General features: G+C 41.3%; 1 protein-coding gene across 1 annotated transcript in view; it reads left to right on the forward strand.

The window, feature by feature from the left end:
• Nucleotides 1-16812, forward strand: part of Vwa8 (von Willebrand factor A domain containing 8) — a 355260-nt gene that overhangs the window by 241122 nt on the left and 97326 nt on the right. The window contains exons 27-29 of the mRNA XM_055609598.1: nucleotides 6315-6423; nucleotides 8015-8153; nucleotides 12444-12643. Of these exons, the coding sequence (XP_055465573.1) occupies nucleotides 6315-6423; nucleotides 8015-8153; nucleotides 12444-12643 (448 nt within the window). The remainder of the gene's footprint in view (nucleotides 1-6314; nucleotides 6424-8014; nucleotides 8154-12443; nucleotides 12644-16812) is intronic.

Raw genomic sequence — 16812 nt, forward strand, 5'->3', positions numbered from 1 at the left:
TCCCACTGGGCCATCTTGCTGGCCTGAAAGTAAAGAAAACATGGGTGTATTTTGCAGTACAAGTATTCTGTGAGTGACAGGGCAAAGTGATGGGATGCAGGGTGACCCAAGACAGAAGAGCCAGTAGTAAGTTCATGGCAGAAAAGGGCTCTCTTCATCTTCTGAACATGATCAACTGGATGGCCGTGAACCTGAGCATAGAACATCTCATTCGGAAGCAGCTGCAGGAATCCCTTCATTAATGAAGGGATTAGTTCTATGTGGCAATGGAAAAGAAAGGACAACATTGAGAGAGTGAGGTGGCAAGTCAGTGGACCCTAAATGAACTCTTCCTAATTGAATAAAGCCTATACCCTCTTCAATGAATAAATCAGAAACACGTGCTATTGGCAATGTTACTTTCGGTGGGCTTCATTCTCAGTAGGGTTGTCCCTCTGTGAGTCTTTCCTGTGGGACAATCAGGAAGTTTCTATATTCCCAGTGAAGATGGCTGGAGTTTCATGCCCAGGCATTCTCGGAGATGATTAGGAAAGAAAAGAACACAGGATTTGAAACTGCTAAGATGTAGTAAGTAGAACAGATGACAGAGGAAGGGAAAGCATTTTCTTCCCAGTGGAACTTGAAGAAAGATGAAGGAAAGTTTTTCTTATAATTTATTTATTTTTTTAATTTTATGTGCATTGGTGTTTTGAGTGCATGTGTGTCTGTATGAGAGTGTCAGATCCCCTGAGAGTTTAAGGCTGCTGTAGCTTGGCAGCATCTTTGAGGAGGGAGAGAGCCAGAGAGTGTGGCTCAAGCTGTCAGCATCTGCTTTGGCTCCAGGAAGGCAAGGTCTCAGTGACCCTGAGAGCAGGAGGTGTATTAGGAAGTGCCAGCCAAAAATAGCAGCTTTACCCAAATCTTTCCATCTCGTGAAGTACTGTGACCTCAGCAGGCTCTGGGTGGCAGAGGTCCACATCGTAAATGAAACTAATGACTGAATATAGAATCAGGAACAGAGAAGGAAATACACAAGCATGCTCACGTACATACTATGTTTAGCAAAACAGTGTAAACTTGCCCGAGACTTGCAGGCTGTATGGGAAGGAGATTTTAAAGTTCTTGGCAAAGGAGGGAATTAGTACCATTACTACTATTTTATGTTTAAATAGGCTTTCTTTCTGTTGAGCATGTGACTGGAATGTGTGTGAGTGTGTGTATGTGTGTGTGTGCATGCAAGAGAGAGAGAGAAACTTACAATATAATATAATCCAGGCTTATCTGTAAGACTCCAGGTAGCCTGACCTAGCTCAGATTCCTGCCTTAACTTTCTCAGTGCTGAGATTGTAGGCATAGGCTACCGTACTCCGCCTTGTTGACTTTTTTTATTTTATTAAGTGAAAAAATATGAAAGATCTCCTAGATATATTTCTAATCTATTCTCTCTAAAACTGTATTCTCTCTACTCCCTTAAATTAGAAAGTTAGAGACTCTATAAAGTTCTTCAGAGTTTCATATTATGAATTTGTATAGAAACCCAGAAGGGCAAAAGGTTGGTCTCCTCCCCCCACCCCCACCCCCGCTCTGGAATGAACTATGAGGACGGACAATGCTGTTTGGGTTGCGGCGTAAGAAGACCCTCCAAGTTGAGTGTTGGAGATACATGCTGCAACCCCAATACTTGGGAAGTAGAGGCAGTAAGATTAGGACCCAGGGTCAGCCTCTGCTCCACAGTGAGTTCAAAACTAGCTCCCTGAGACCCCATCTCAAAGGAGGAAGGGACACAGCTCACTGAAGAGGCATCTGCAGAATGGAATTCTAGAGGGAGGAGATGGCCTCGAGAAAGCGTTAAAATGCACATGTTGAGGGAATAGCAAAAAGTAGTTGAAGGTAAGGCCGAGTTACAGGTTGGCCTAGAGCAAGAGGAAGGGATGAGAGCCAAGTGGGAAGCGTTTGTCAGGAATGGTCTGTGAAAGCGTGCAGTGCAGTCCTCTGAGATTTTCAGATGGTAGGATGAGTGAGGCCACTATCACTGGAGTCGCTCTCTTTCTCCTCAAAGATGGTAGTAATTGTTGAGTTTCTGAGCTGGGGGAACTACCCTGAAGGGGTCCATTATTCCCATAAACCTTGGTAGTTCTTGTGGTAAGGAAATGTCTTCGGAGTTGTTGTTAATAGGTCTGTCAACAACTCCCAATTGCATAATGGCCTTAGAAAGATCCAAATCTTTTTCATGTGTTTTCTTTCAGACTCCAGAAATAGTGTTGGCAGCGGTTCAGAGAAAGCAGACATTTGCCAAAGCATGTGCTTTTAAAACGCAGCCCCTCTCCTTTTGGAAGTTTTTCTGAGACAGCACACTCCCATCTCCTTCAGACACTGTTACCTAACTGGTGTCCATATGTATCGTGTTACGGATTGTCTGTGTGTTTAAAAACAGCAAATCCTTTTCCTTTCTCTAACATGCTCAAAGGACTATAATTTGACCCAAGTCATAATTTTGATATGCACCTTTCTCTTACTCAAAACTCTTTGTCTCTGATCTTTGTTACCGCTTCCACAAAGGATTAGGAAATATCACAACACAAGTACTAAAATACAGCATTGTTTTAAAACACATAAATTCATGAATGACACTGAAAATAAAAAGTGGTTCTATTTATAGGCCTTGAGTTCATGCTCCTCCCACTTAAAATCAAACCCAGACATCATTTCAGCCAGGACTTTAACACAGTTCAACATCACAGTGACATAATCTTCAAATCATGGAAAATGTCATTATTGTGTCAATCAAATCAAACGTAAAAACTTAAGTCTGGTTGGAATTGGATGCTGCATTTCAGTAACAGAAAAGAAGACCATTTTGCTAACTACTTATCAGGGTAACACCCCTGACCCCCACCCCTACAGCCACCATTTTGTCAATTATTCCAAAGCTTGCTCATAAATCCCAAGCACAGTGCTCCCCCATCCTCTGACTGCTAACTTACCGAAGGGAAGAAAGTTAGTATGGTCTTAGCCACATACACACAGCTTCTGGGAGCCTTCATGGGAAATAAATGAGGGGCTATGGTTTCCCAGCTATTGTCAGGGTCCAGGAACAACCAGGGAACAGGATGGTGTGGGCATGTGCAACCCCAGGACATCTGCCAATGCGTCCTTCAGCTGTGGTTGACATTGCCATTAGATGATTACCATGGTTACGTGTTTCTGGATGCAGCCTTTGTGGGTTATCTAAGGGGCCATCCCATACTCTGCCAGCCAAGCAGACAGGGCTCTTTTTTCAGATAGCTGGGTAGGCTATGAGCTCCATGACTATTATTTAGAATGAGTTGGCAACTTCTAAGCAGACTTATGAACATCTTTGGAATTGTCTGTAGGAACTGGAATCTGAGAAAGGTTACTTTTTCTCAAATGAATTCATTTTTTTTTCTTTCTTGGCATCTGAGTATCATTTTTTAAATTATTAATGAATACATTAGTGGTTTGTTTTTTTTTTTTCAAGTGCTGGATATCAAGCCAAGAGCCTTGCTCATGTTAGGCAAACTTTTGCAATTTAGATGTAGCCCCAGCCCGGTGTGCATTTCTTATGCTGGGATACCAGTGGTTATTTTTATTAAGTAGTTCTCCAGCTATAACTAGATCAAGATGTGAAACACTGTCCTCAGACAAGTGGGACTATTTAGAGACTCTTTATTTTTCGAGAAAGCAAGCCTATTGACCAAGGGACCCATCTGATTGATGGGTACAGACATTTTCATTCTGAGGGATCACTTTCACTCGAGAGCACTAAGCTAATGCAAGCCCTTTAAACTACACTGACAGTTCTGGCTTCTGGCTTCCATGATTGTCACAGACTTTCCAAGCCATAAAGACCATATAGATCAATCCCTTCATTATAAATGAAAACAATTAATACTGAGACATTAGCTGGGATCCTTTTTCAATTTTGCATAGGTAGTTAATAAGAGAACCAGGAACAAAACCCAGATAGCTTTACATTCACCAATACTGTGCTAAGAAAAAAAATTAATGTGTCTCCTTATGTTTTTCCTTCTGCATTTGGAGACCGGTGAACTTCGGAGGACAATTGAAGAATATAGTTTGTTCCCTAAACTAGAAGAGCTAGAAGATTCCACCCTAGGTCTGCCCTATTAGTGCAGAAATATATTTTATTACTTTATTTAAAAGAGCACAACAGTCTTCTATTCAACTTGGCCCCTGCCACCTTCTACTCTCAATCAAGGTTTATGGTCTAGGTACTTAAAATCTATTTTATTATGTTGTTAAGATTTAGCTGCATATTTTCATTGACGTGTATGGGGAGGGAGTAGCCATGGAGGTTAGAAAGGGCATTGGATCCCCTGGAGCTGAAGTTCAAGGTGACTGTGAGCCAAGGTGGATGAAATGTAACTCAGGTCCTTTGTAAGAACAGCAAGTGCTTTTAACATCTGAGTCATCTCAGTCCCTTAACATGTATTTTAGATAACTTATTCCAATGTGTCCTTTTAAGCCAGGCATTATAGTGTCATATGCCTTAGAAAACACTCACTGTAAAGTCCCTTTTTTCCTCTCATGTTTCAAAGGGAAAAAAAGCATACTCAGCCAGAGTGCTTAGCTCCTTGTTTTATGCAAAGAGTAATCAAAGCTATATGGTTTTACTAAGCTTATGGAAATGCATATCATACTGAAAACTAAGTAACTTGTCAGTACAATATGTGCTCTGCTAATGTTCGCCATTCTCATTCTAAACATAGTTTGCTTTATGGCCACATAAAGAACTTTGAACTTTGAGTCTTTTTGTTTTGTTTTGTTTTGTTTTGTTTTGTTTTGTTTTGTTTTGTTTTACCATATCATGAATAAGAAATATGGTTAAATGAAAAGGACAGATCAGTGGTCCTGTTTTTAAAGGTTCAGGTAAAAAGGTGTGTAATTAAGAAGTGGAAGCTCTGTTCTCAAGTTCGCCTGACATTCACTTCTTTATTGCTGTCATATTCGCTTTAGCGTATGAATCACTTTACTTAAATATTGCCTAAGCCAGATGTTGTATTGATGCCTGTAAGTCCAGTACTCGGGTGGCAGAGGTAGAAGGAATACCACAAGTTAGGAACAAGCTTGGTTCTAGATAGTGTAATCTAGGCCAGTCAGTGCTATTCAAGATCCTATCACAAAAAGGAAATGAAAAGTTGCTATAGCAGGGCAGGGTGTCACATGCCTGTAGTATTAGTACTTGGAAGACTGAGGGAGTCAATTCAAGGCCAAGCTGGACCACATAGTGAGATCCTGTCTCAAAACAAACAAAAAGTTATATTTCTTTAAATAAAATAAAGCAGATACAAAGTATTTCCATCAGAAGTCAGGGTGTAGTTTCCATGGTAGCAGTGAAATGTAGTCTCCAAGGACTTCTGGATCCTGGTTTTTGATTATTGATTACATGGGTATTTTCAGCACTAGGTAACACATTTATGTGTCTATTTCTGTGTATTTACTACATATTATCACCAAACTACAGTCTGTGGGGCTTTTCCTCTACAACATTCCAACAAGGGCCTAGCGCTAGTGTACCCTGGTTACTACTTGATTCACAATTTAAAAGAAGAGACCAAAAAATGAAAATAAAATGAATTGCTTCAATTTCTTTCAAGCCTTCCTGTACTCTACCAGGAATCTGCATGTAAGGATACTACACATTTGTCAACTCCAGTGGAAAATGCATTCGCCTTAACTATGGTTGTCATAAAGGGGAAATAGGTAGGCTCTCATTTTCTGAGTGTCTTTCTCATCCTAATGTGCATTCTAAACATGGTGTTATAGACTGCATTCTAAACAAAATGGAGCAGAACTCACTACTAAATAAAGCATTCTTCATACATGTGTGTGTTGCTGGTGATAGATGGTGAACGTGTCCCCTGCGACTTGGTGTGCTGGCTGGTTTTATGTCAACTTGACACAAGCTAAAGTCACCTGAGAGGAGGGAACCTCCGTTGAGAAAATGCCTCCATAAGATGAGGCGGTAGGCAAGCCAGTAGGGCATTAAAATTCGTGATTGGTGGGGGAGGACCCAGCCTGCTGTGGATGGTACCATTCCTTGGCTGGAGGTCCTGGGTTCTGTAAGAAAGCATCACCCCTCCATAGCCTCTGCATCAGCTCCTGCCTCAAAGTTCCTGTCCTGTTTGAGTTCCTGTCCTGATTTCATCTGATGATGGACAGTAATGTGGAAGCATATGCCAAATACACCCTTTTCTCTCCAAGTTGCTTTGGTCATGGTTTTTCAGCAGTAGTAACTCTAAGACACTTGATGATAGGAAAAAATGCTTACTCTTTAAAATCATCTTTCACAGGTTTCCTCTACCAGAGCAGACATTCATGGGCTACTGGATAATTGGTCAGGCGGGAAATGGAATGCAAAAGATCTTGTGTCCAGCTGAAACGAATCACATTGACATAAAGGTTGTTATCCTTATTATTTCCTCTTAACATTGAATCTTACAGGCTTTTCAAATCTTCTGTAGAAATGTTCCATACAGTCTGAGAAATGACTTCGTGGTTGGCTGGCCCTTTAGCTTCTTTGCCAACTTAGAGTTCAATCTGACTTCCTAGGAATTCAATGTGTGCAGTTGCTACCCGCCAAACAGAACTTCTAAGAGCCGGTCTTGTGTTTCAGAACAGTGAGTCGGGTATATTGTTTATTTTCCTTGCAAAGTTACTTTGTGGTATTTGTCTTTACTTAGGTTTACTAAGGAGATTAAACTGTTTTGCTTTTTTTTATTTTTATTTTTACCATACATTGTTGACATTGCCTTCCTGTGGAAGGGAAAGAGTTTCTATTCATTAGTTACCATCAAAATCATTCTAAGCATTTGAGGTAGAAAGAGCTGCCCTCTAGGTAGTTAGGAACAGAAGTCAGGGACAACACTGAACTCACTGTTTTAAAATAGATGTTTTTCTATCTGCTGGCATCTGCACAGACAGCAACATCAGCAGACCTAACCTGTAAATGGCCAAAGAGTACATATAGTAGATTTTGTGGTCAATAAAGATTCTGTTGCGACTATGAAATTGTTATTGTAACACAATAACAGTCATGGCAGTACATAAACAAAAAGATGTTTTCTTCCACTAAAGTAGTATTTAGAGAATCAGGGAGTAAGTCCTAGTCTGCCAGTCCCTCCCAGGAGCATAGACTCTTCGCATTTGTCAGAGGTCCTTGTCAGAGCGGCCGCCCCTCTGCCTCCCAATGCACCCCTCCAAGTGGGTGATCGCAGAAAATCCCAGAAGTGGATTTTCAAGGTTTTGAGAGGGACACTGTTTGACTTCTGTTCCCTAGGTACGATCTAGATAGGAGGGGACATGATCACCAATATCTAGCCCAAATACCCTTAGTTAAGGGCACAGGCATCATTGAAAGCTTCGCTGTGCCTGTAGGATCTTCCAGGGAGCTACCCAGCACAGATACTCACAGGTTTATCAAGTTAGTTCCTTTGCTTATGTTTATGTTGGAGAGCCACATGTGCAATATTCTACCTTTTATAAGTAGCACTAATGATTATCAGTCATTTGAGGAGCTTTTTTGGTTTGTCTTAAAAGCACATATATATTTCTTTAACATTTCATTTAAAAGACCAACTTCAGCCATTATATTTTCAGTATAATGATTTCACAATCTTTCTTCACAATGGAAATATATTAGTCTCTGGTTCATTAACTTATTCTACTGGTTTAGACAGCTTGGGGTCTTTTTATTTGGAGGTCAGAATGGGTTCTTGGTTTAGGAAGAGGTATAGGCATGAGAAATCTTATAGTGCATTATACATGGTATACTTCAGTAAAACAAAAGGAAGTGGCAAATAGAGTGAGCTACAACACATGAACGCACTCATGACAGTAAGTATGTAGTATTATTATTGTTTTAAGTTCTATGCCAAGTGACAAAGTAGAGTATGTTGAGATATTAAATATTAACAAACACATTTTGATGTTTTGGAAGAACTGTTTTGGTTACCACCCAGACATCATCACTAAGACTGTTATTCTGTTGTAGGGTCCAGTGCTTGTGAACATAGAAGAGTACCCAATAGAAAAGCATGATGCAAGATTCCTAAACTTTACTGAAGAATATACCTCTTGGAGGGTTCCAATAGATGAAGTTAATTTAATCTGTGATGTTGCTGTATCACATGGTATGTCCAATTTTTTTAATCTTCTCTTTCTGTACTGATTTTAAAACAGGGGGATTAAAATAATCCTGAGCCATCATGAACTCTGTGAAAGTCTTGGCCAGTGACTTGGTGGATCCAGATAGCAATTATATATAATTTAGAACTAATTTTCTCTAACAACCCCACAAAATGCTATTGTGAACCCTAAGCTTTGCTGAGTTGGTATGCATTTGTCTGTTTCTCATTACAGTCATAGCACAAAGTTAAACACACCCAGACGTGTGCTAAAAATAGAAGGGAAAGAGAAAAAAGGAAAAACGTTGGATTTGGGGGAGGGAGGGTGGGATTCCAGTTTTGTGACTGCGTCAGCCACAGCAGGGAGGCTTAGAGAGACTTGCCATCATTAGGCCTTTCATTGTCAAGGATGCAGGTAAAGTATGGTAGTTGTCAGCTTCTGTTCTTCTGGCCGGGTGCCATTATTGCCTCCTCTGTACAGCGACCCTGGGCCGCTTTGGACAGAAGTTCCTCCATTGATGTCAGTTACTAAACCAATATGAAGTAGCAGCTAGGGAAAAGCAAGGGAGAGCCACTAATTTGACTGAGCTGGAAATTACTGAGGGGAATGACTCAGTGTCTTGCTTCTGTTCCTGTAAATTCTGTGGATGTTATTTATTCCTTATGTCAGCTACTCTGAATAATGTAAAAGATCATATGATTGTTTGTTCGTGGTAAAGTATGGGTGCTCTCATCAGGACACACTGCGTTCACCAGGAAAGAGAGCATTTGAGGGTCCACAGATGAAGCTTGAACTTCGGCGCTTGTGAGTGCACGGTGACACTCTGCCACACGTGGGAAGGACAGCAAATCACCTGTGACACTTCTCAAATTTGCTCTTGGCCCCTCTGTTCTGCACACAGCGCTTAAGGTTGCTCCAGCAGGCAGTCACAGTTTGCCTTGGAAAAGACGCTCTTTTGCTTTCCCTGAAAAAATGTAACCCTTTCCTCTCAGAGTGAAACCATATTTGCAACTGTTTTGTTTTATTACAATTTATTCACTTTGTATCCCAGCTGTAGCCCCCTCCTTCATCCTCTCTCAATCCTGCCCTCCCTCCCTCTTCTCCTCCCATACCCCTCCCCTAGTCCACTGATAGGGGAGGTCCTCCTCCCCTTCCATCTGACCTGAGTCTATCAGGTCTCATCAGGACTGGCTGCATTGTCTTCCTCTGTGGTCTAGTAAGGTTGCCCCCTTCCCAAAGGGAGGTGATCAAAGAGCCAACCACTGAGTTCATGTCAGAGACAGCCCCTGTTCCCCTTATTAGGGAAACCCACTTGTACACTGAACTACCACAGGCTACATCTATGCAGGTATTCTAGTTTATCTCCATGAATGGTCCTTGGTTGGAGTATCAGTCTCAGAAAAGACCCCTGGGCCTAGACATTTTGCTTCTGTTGCTCTCCTTGTGGAGCTCCTATTCCCTTCAAGTCTTTCTATCTCCCTCTTCTTTCATAAGATTCCCTGCACTCTGCCCGAAGTTTGGCTATGAGTCTCAGCATCTGGTTTAATACCCCGCCGGGTAGAGTCTTTCAGAGACCTTCTGTGGTAGGTTCCTGTCTTGTTTCCTGTTTTCTCCCTCTTCTGATGTCTATTCCATTTGCCTTTCTGAATGAGGATCGAGCATCTTACTCAGGGTCCTCCTTCTTGCTTAGCTTCTTTAGGTGTACAGATTTTGGTATGATTTTCCTATATTATAGGTCTAATATCCACTTATAAGTGAGTATATACTCCAGAATATATAAAGAACTCAAGAAGTTAAACAGCAACAAACCGAGTAATCCAATTTTAAAAATAGGGTACAGAGCTAAACAGAAATTTCTCAATAGAGAATAGCAGACTAATACTTAAAAAAATGCTCAACATCCTTAATCATCAGTGAAATGCAAATCAAAACGACCCTGAGATTTTACCTTACACCTATCAGAATGGCTAAGATCAAAAACTCAAGTGACAACACTTGCTGGAGAGGATGTGGAGAAAGGGGAACCTTCCTCCATTGCTTGTGAGAATGTAAACTTCTACAAACACTTTGGAAATCAATCTGGTGCTTTCTCAGACAATTAGGAATAATTCTACCTGAAGATTCAGCTATACCACTCCTAGGCATATATCCAAAAGATGCTCAAGTACACAACAAGGACATTTACTCAACCATGTTCATAGCAGCTTTATTCATAATAGCCAGAATCTGGAAACAACCCATATGTCCCTCAATTGAGGAATGAATACAGAAGTTATGGTACATTTACACAATTGAATACTATGCAGCAATGAAAAACAAGGAAATCATGAAATTTGCAGGCAAATGGTGGGAACTAGAAAAGATCATCCTGAGTGAGGTATCCCGGAAGCAGAAAGACATACTTGGTATATACTTCCCCTTTGTTTTAATTGCTCTCTTTTTAAAAACCTATTCTTTATTTTTTTCAGAGGGGGAAACAAAAACCACTTTCTTGGAAGAGAGTTAGAGTTAATTATATATCTATGTATTTGAGCCAGTGACCAGACAGCACTTAATACCTGTAATATGAGAACAATTGATAATACTTTTGTTTGTATTTTTGCCAGTGTTCCTCCTGTATCCCTTCCGCCCTCTCATCTGCAGGAAAGTGCTCATGAAATGTTAAATTGGACTTCTTTTTGTTCATAATAGGTACATTTAAAAGGCCCACCAGTTACAAATTCTACTATTCTGTCTGGTATTTGGAGCTGCTACAGCATAGTTCATATCATCTCTTGAACAACAGGCCAGATATGGTGGCACACATCTTTAATCCCAGCATTCATGAGACTGAGGCAGGTGGATCTCTGTGAGTTCAAAACCAACTTAGTCTCCATAGTGAGTTCCAGGACAGCCAGCGTTATATCCTGAGACCCTATCTCAAAAGAATTAATAATAATACATCTTCATCTCTCTCCCTCCTCCTTTTCTTCCTCCTCCTTTTCTTCCTCCTCCTTTTCTTCCTCCTCCTTTTCTTTCTCTTTATTCTCTTCTTTTAGATAGGATCTTACTATTTTGTCCTGGTTAGCCTGGTATTTGTTATGTAGGCCAGGCTGGCCTCAAACTCAAATGCAAGTGCTGAGATTAAAGGCATGTGTCACCATGCCCTGCCTGGTGTCTATGTTCTTTATTGATATTAGCTTATTTATTTAAATTAAAGATATCTTTTTATCTACTATTTATAGTGTATATCTATGTATTATATATCTGACATTTTAGGCATATTTGTATAAATATTTTAGAAATGACTCATACATATATGTGATCCAGATTTTCTTGGATTGTCCCAAACTTTGATATATCTCACTGTCTTCCTTTTTATCTCAATTTGAGGTTAAAGAAATATGATTGCTGTAAAATGAATAACCGATAGACAGGCAATGCTTAAAGCACTCATCAGGCAAAAGCAGCTTGTACTCTTGCCTCACAGTGTACCAAGGACTGTGGCCCAGTTAGCTCAAGGGGGGGGGGCGCTCAAACTAGCAGCCTTGGCATCCTTTTGAACTTGCTAAAAGCTCAGAATGTGACAGCCCACTTGAGCTCCACTGTTTCAGTGTATGTGTTTTCATTAGCTCTGCAGGTGAATGGAATAAATAGAAGCATTGCTATATACTTTAGAAGCCAGATATAGGCAAGTGCCTAGATATAAGAGAGACTGCATAAGAAATTTTCAGGATCTGAACATCAGTTTGGAAGCTAAAATCCATAGTGCTAGGCTATGAGGATTTAGCTCAGTGGTAGAATTCTTGCTTAGCATGTTCATTGCCTTAAGTTAAATCTTAATAACCATATCTGGGGAAGGAGAGATGCACAGAGCTCCAATTTTTTTAAAAAATCAAATTTCTTATTTATAGCAAGAAAATCCTATAACCTAATAACTACTGAAAAGAGGAAAGCTTGACAAAGTGTCCTGAAAGAACAATGGCATGATACAGGAAAACACTGGCTCACAGAACCCTTTGCTACCGTACGGTGAAAATTTTCCTGACCTCACAGACTGTCAAATATCTAATGGGGTTGCCATGAGACATTGTGGAATTCTTTGGGAGCCCACATAGGTGCATCTTTGCTACATACATGAGTGTCACTCTGTCTACATTTAGGCTAGAAGCAGAGCTTTTCAGTCTGATAAACCTAAAAACCATGTTCCGAGCTTCTGTCCTGAGCTCAGGCTCAAGATTCAGTTGTGCTGGAACCCTTAGCCAACCAGAAAACTATTCGCAAACTGCACAATGAATATATTTTTGTCATTTCAGAAAATGGTGAACATACGCTGTATGTAGCTGCATGCAATCCCGTTTCGTTGTACTTTATGAATATGACTGGGAAAAATGGCTTCTCCATGGACTTCTTTGATATCTTCCCGAGAATGGCCAGTGGAGCCTGGCGTCCATTTGTGACAGTAGCACCACTGGGAAGTCCACTCAAGGGTCAAGTTGTTCTGCATGAGGAGCAGGTAAGGCACACTAGGCATTCACAAGGTGCCATGAGAAGAGTCAACGCTATGAAGGAAACGTCAAAAGTGATGTCAGCTATGATGGAAAACCTATGCTTTCATAAAGATCTAGGACAGGGCCTGGCAAAGGCCAAGGGCCATACTGCACCAATATCACAAAGGTTGGCTACTGTCTTCTTAACCTGCAAGTCTGAAAACAGTCACTGGTCAGTTTTCCACCTTAGCGCCATTGACAGTTTAGAAACTGTCCGTCTCTTTAAAGTGATAGACAAAAAACTAGTAAACAACACAATACAGCACTTCCAGGTTGTGTAGAAGCAGGGTGAGGTCAGAGAGTGTGTTGGAGATGAAGTAGGTAATGGTTCTTAAAAGAGGCAAGTTATCTCCTCTGAGGGGAACATTTTATCTGAACTCTAAGTGACATTATCCAGAGATAGCCACAGACATCCCCTGGATGGAATGCACTGGGGTCATTGTGTGTCTAGTAATGCTCAAGGTCTAGCCATCATGTTTACGGGTTAGTAAATTAAGCTCTCCTTAATGAGAAGCACAAATGCGTAGCTAGCTAGCTAGCATCAGGCTGAAAGTCATTCCAAACAGAGGACATAGATAAAAAGATGAGTTCTGCTTCAATTAGTGGAAATTCTAAAGCTCTAATTAAGCTGCACTATACTAACAGAAAGTGTTCTGGTTTTATGTGCCTATTTTGTACCTAACGTCTGCCAGGTGTTGTACGAGGCATAGTATTCATTTTACAAATCTCATGCCTACTGCTGGGAATACCGCGAGAAACACCAAAGATGGTTTCGTGGTTAAGAGCACTTAGTACTCTTGCAGAGGATCCAGTTTTCCAATATGGCATCTCACAGTTGCCTGTAACTCTTGCTCCGGGGACCCAGTGTCCTCTCCTGACCTCTAGAGGCTTGAGCATTACACACGTAAACTCGCGCAAGTGCACACACACGCACATAAAAGCCATAAATAAACCTTTTCTAAAAAGAGACGACAGATATTTGTCTTCTCAGTTCATAGTCTGGTCCAGGAGAGACAATTAGAAAAATAAATCACTAATTAAATTATATCTTGGCTTAGAGGGCAAGAAACAAGAGGAAGAGAATGAAGTTTAAAATAAAGCAGACTGAATGGCTTTACTGGCTGATGGAGGTAGACAGAGCATAGAAACCTGGAAGAAGAGAGTAGGCAAAGGGAATGATGAGTTCTGAGTCCAGAGGCTAGATCATTCCCTCTTCCTTTGTTGTTGTTGAGCTGCTGCTGCCGCCTTGGCCGTCCTGGACTTGCTTTATAGACCAGATGGCCTCTAACTCACAGAGATCCACCTGCCTCTGCCTCCTCAAGTGCTGGGATTACAGGTGTACGCCACTGCAAACAGCTATCTCGTCCCTTTAAAGATTGAATGAGGGTGAGAGTGGGAAGAGGTGAAGTAGAAAGGTTATTCATCCAGTGAGTGGGAGCAAAGGAAAGGTAGAGGAGTCAGTGGGTAGCAGATTGCTTAGAGCCTTGTAGGCAATGGAAGGTTCTGAGCCCTAAGAATAAAGGGGAGGCATTGGAGAGGGTGAGTGGGGATGTGATCTGCCATGGTAGAAAGGGACTTCTTTGGTTGCTCTGTGTTATCTGTGAGTGATGGGGCAGAATGAAAGAGCCAGTTAAGAGCTTCTTGCAGTGAGCCATCCAAAGATACTGGTGACTTGGAGGATGATGAAGGTCATAAGTGATCCTAGATCCTAGATGAATTTTGAAAGAAAAGGCTACAGGACTTCCCAACAGAGCAGACATATGGGGTAAAAGGAAGTTACAGCAGGCAATGCCAAAATTTAGGGGGTTAGCAATCTGGATAGAGTTCCCATCAACTAAGATGAGGACGGGAACCTTGGAAAATACTAAACTTGAAGTGTGAGTTAAGCAACCAGGCAGAAATGAGCATAGAGTTCAGTGAAGTGGTGAGGACAGGAGATCTGAACTGGCAAGCCATTGGAATATTGGCATGTTATTTAAAGTCAGAAGACTGGACAAGGCCACCAAGGAACTGAATGTCTGTAGAGACCCTGGGAGACTGAAATACTAAGATATTGTAGAGATGAGAACGCATCACCAGCAGGAACTGAGACAGGTGGCTGGTGAAGCAGGGTACTAAAAGACAGTAAGGCATCCTGTAAGGCAAATGTTCATCCCGTCCAGAGGAGGAGCCATCGCACCTGCCATCTTACACTGTTCTTCAAGCTGCCCAGTGGGTTTCTGTTCACTGTATTTGTGTTGAACAAAACCAGACTTTGAGAGTTTATTCTTACCAATAAACATATAATAGGACTGATACCCAACCAAATTGGATCAACCCTAGCAGAATTAAACTTCACCCACTCACTCAACTACACTTACAAGTTTTCTTATGACCAGTGCCTTTGGCACACTAGACAAGCACTTTGCTTTAGCCCTCACTGCTACTGTTTGGAGAAAAGAGTATTAGAAGCTGAAAAGTCTAAATAATTCATGACATGGCTAGCAAGATGGCTCGGTGGATAAAGATCCTTGCTGCCAGGCTTGGTGACCTGAGTTTTATCCTTAGGACCCACATAGTAGAAAGGGAGAAACAATTCCTACAGATTGTCCTCTCTCTGACGTCCGTACACACGTGTCGTGGCACACCGTATGTGCGTGCATACGTACCCAGTGTGCACACACTAAATGAATGTAGTTTTAAAAGAATTCAGAACAGAAAATGTTAACAAAATGCAGTGCCAGTAACTGTGCTTAAAGAACCTGCTCCAAAGAAACAATGCATTCAGGGCTGGGAAGATGGCTCAGTCAATGAAGTGTTTGTTGCATAAGTGTGAAGGCATAGTGGCACACACCTTTAATCCCAGCATTCCAGGGGCAGAGGAAGTGCATCTCTGAGTTTGAGACCACCCTGGTCTACATAAAAAGTTCCAGGACAGCCCGAGCTACATAGTAAGACCCTGCCTAAAAACAAACAAAGAAACAAAATAACCCAAGTTATAGAACTGTGTATGTCTGTAATCCCAGCACTGACCAGGATAAGGAAGGATCGCTGAAGCTTGCTGGCCAGCCGGTGTAGTAAGTCAGATTGATGAGCTTGACGTCAGTGAGAGACTCTACCTCAAAAATTAAGGTGGAGAGAAATAAGAGAGAACATCCAACATCAACCTCCCCCACCCTCTCACACACACATCCCTACCTTCACACATGTGCACGAACACTTACACACATACATGTGCCCTATATACATGTAGAAACAGTACTTCTATAGTATATCTAATCAAGAGGAATGTTAAATAACATGTCCGTGGTCCACTGAAGACGTCAACACGAGCCCTTACTGAAACAATTCTAAATCCTGTTTTTGTCGCACTTAGTTTTCAGGCTTTGGTTCCGCTACTGTCTACTGGAAGCACAGTTCATCCCAAACCAGATGTTTACATAAGTTTCTCTCCAGCAAATTAGAATGAGGCTCTTACTTTGTAGATTTCCTATAAAATATCAATGCTGCCATTGATCTTGTATTTACAACCTGAAGAATCCATCATAAGAATCACCTGTCAGGGTGGATTTGAATTTAATAAGCTAATCAAATTTGGGTGAGACTCAAAATTAGAAGTATTTATTCAAACAGTCCCACCAGATTTTCAGCTTGTCACATTAACAGAAATTTACACATACAAATTCTGTAAAACTATTAGAGTATTTGGATACTAAGCGCATGTTTTATTTCTCAAAAGAGCCAATTGTTTGGCAACATTGTAAACTAATTCTCTGTTCAGTGACAATGACTTTCGTTGAGGAAATGAGGTCTTCATTGTAGAGCTGAGATTCATTCCTGTGCCTCACAGCTAGGCATTCTCAGATCCCACCTGACTTTTGCATCCTGAGCAGACATTTGCAGTGTCCATATGCTTCCTCAAGCTGCCCTCCTCCCCTCCTCACAGAGATTAGTCCAGCTGACTCTTATAGAAGAGTCAGTCAGGCCAGGCGATAGTGACACATGCCTTTAATTCCAGCATGCTGGAGGCAAGGGCAGGCAGATCTCTGAGTGTGAGGACAGCCTAGTCTACAGAGTAAGTTCCAGAACAGCCAGCCAGGACTACACAGAGAAAACCTGTCTTAAAAAATATAAAAGAAAAGAAAAAAGCTGGGGC

The sequence above is a fragment of the Psammomys obesus genome, unplaced genomic scaffold (genome assembly GCF_907164565.1).
Source record: "Psammomys obesus unplaced genomic scaffold, mPsaObe1.curated_primary_1811, whole genome shotgun sequence".
Classification (NCBI taxonomy): domain Eukaryota; kingdom Metazoa; phylum Chordata; class Mammalia; order Rodentia; family Muridae; genus Psammomys; species Psammomys obesus.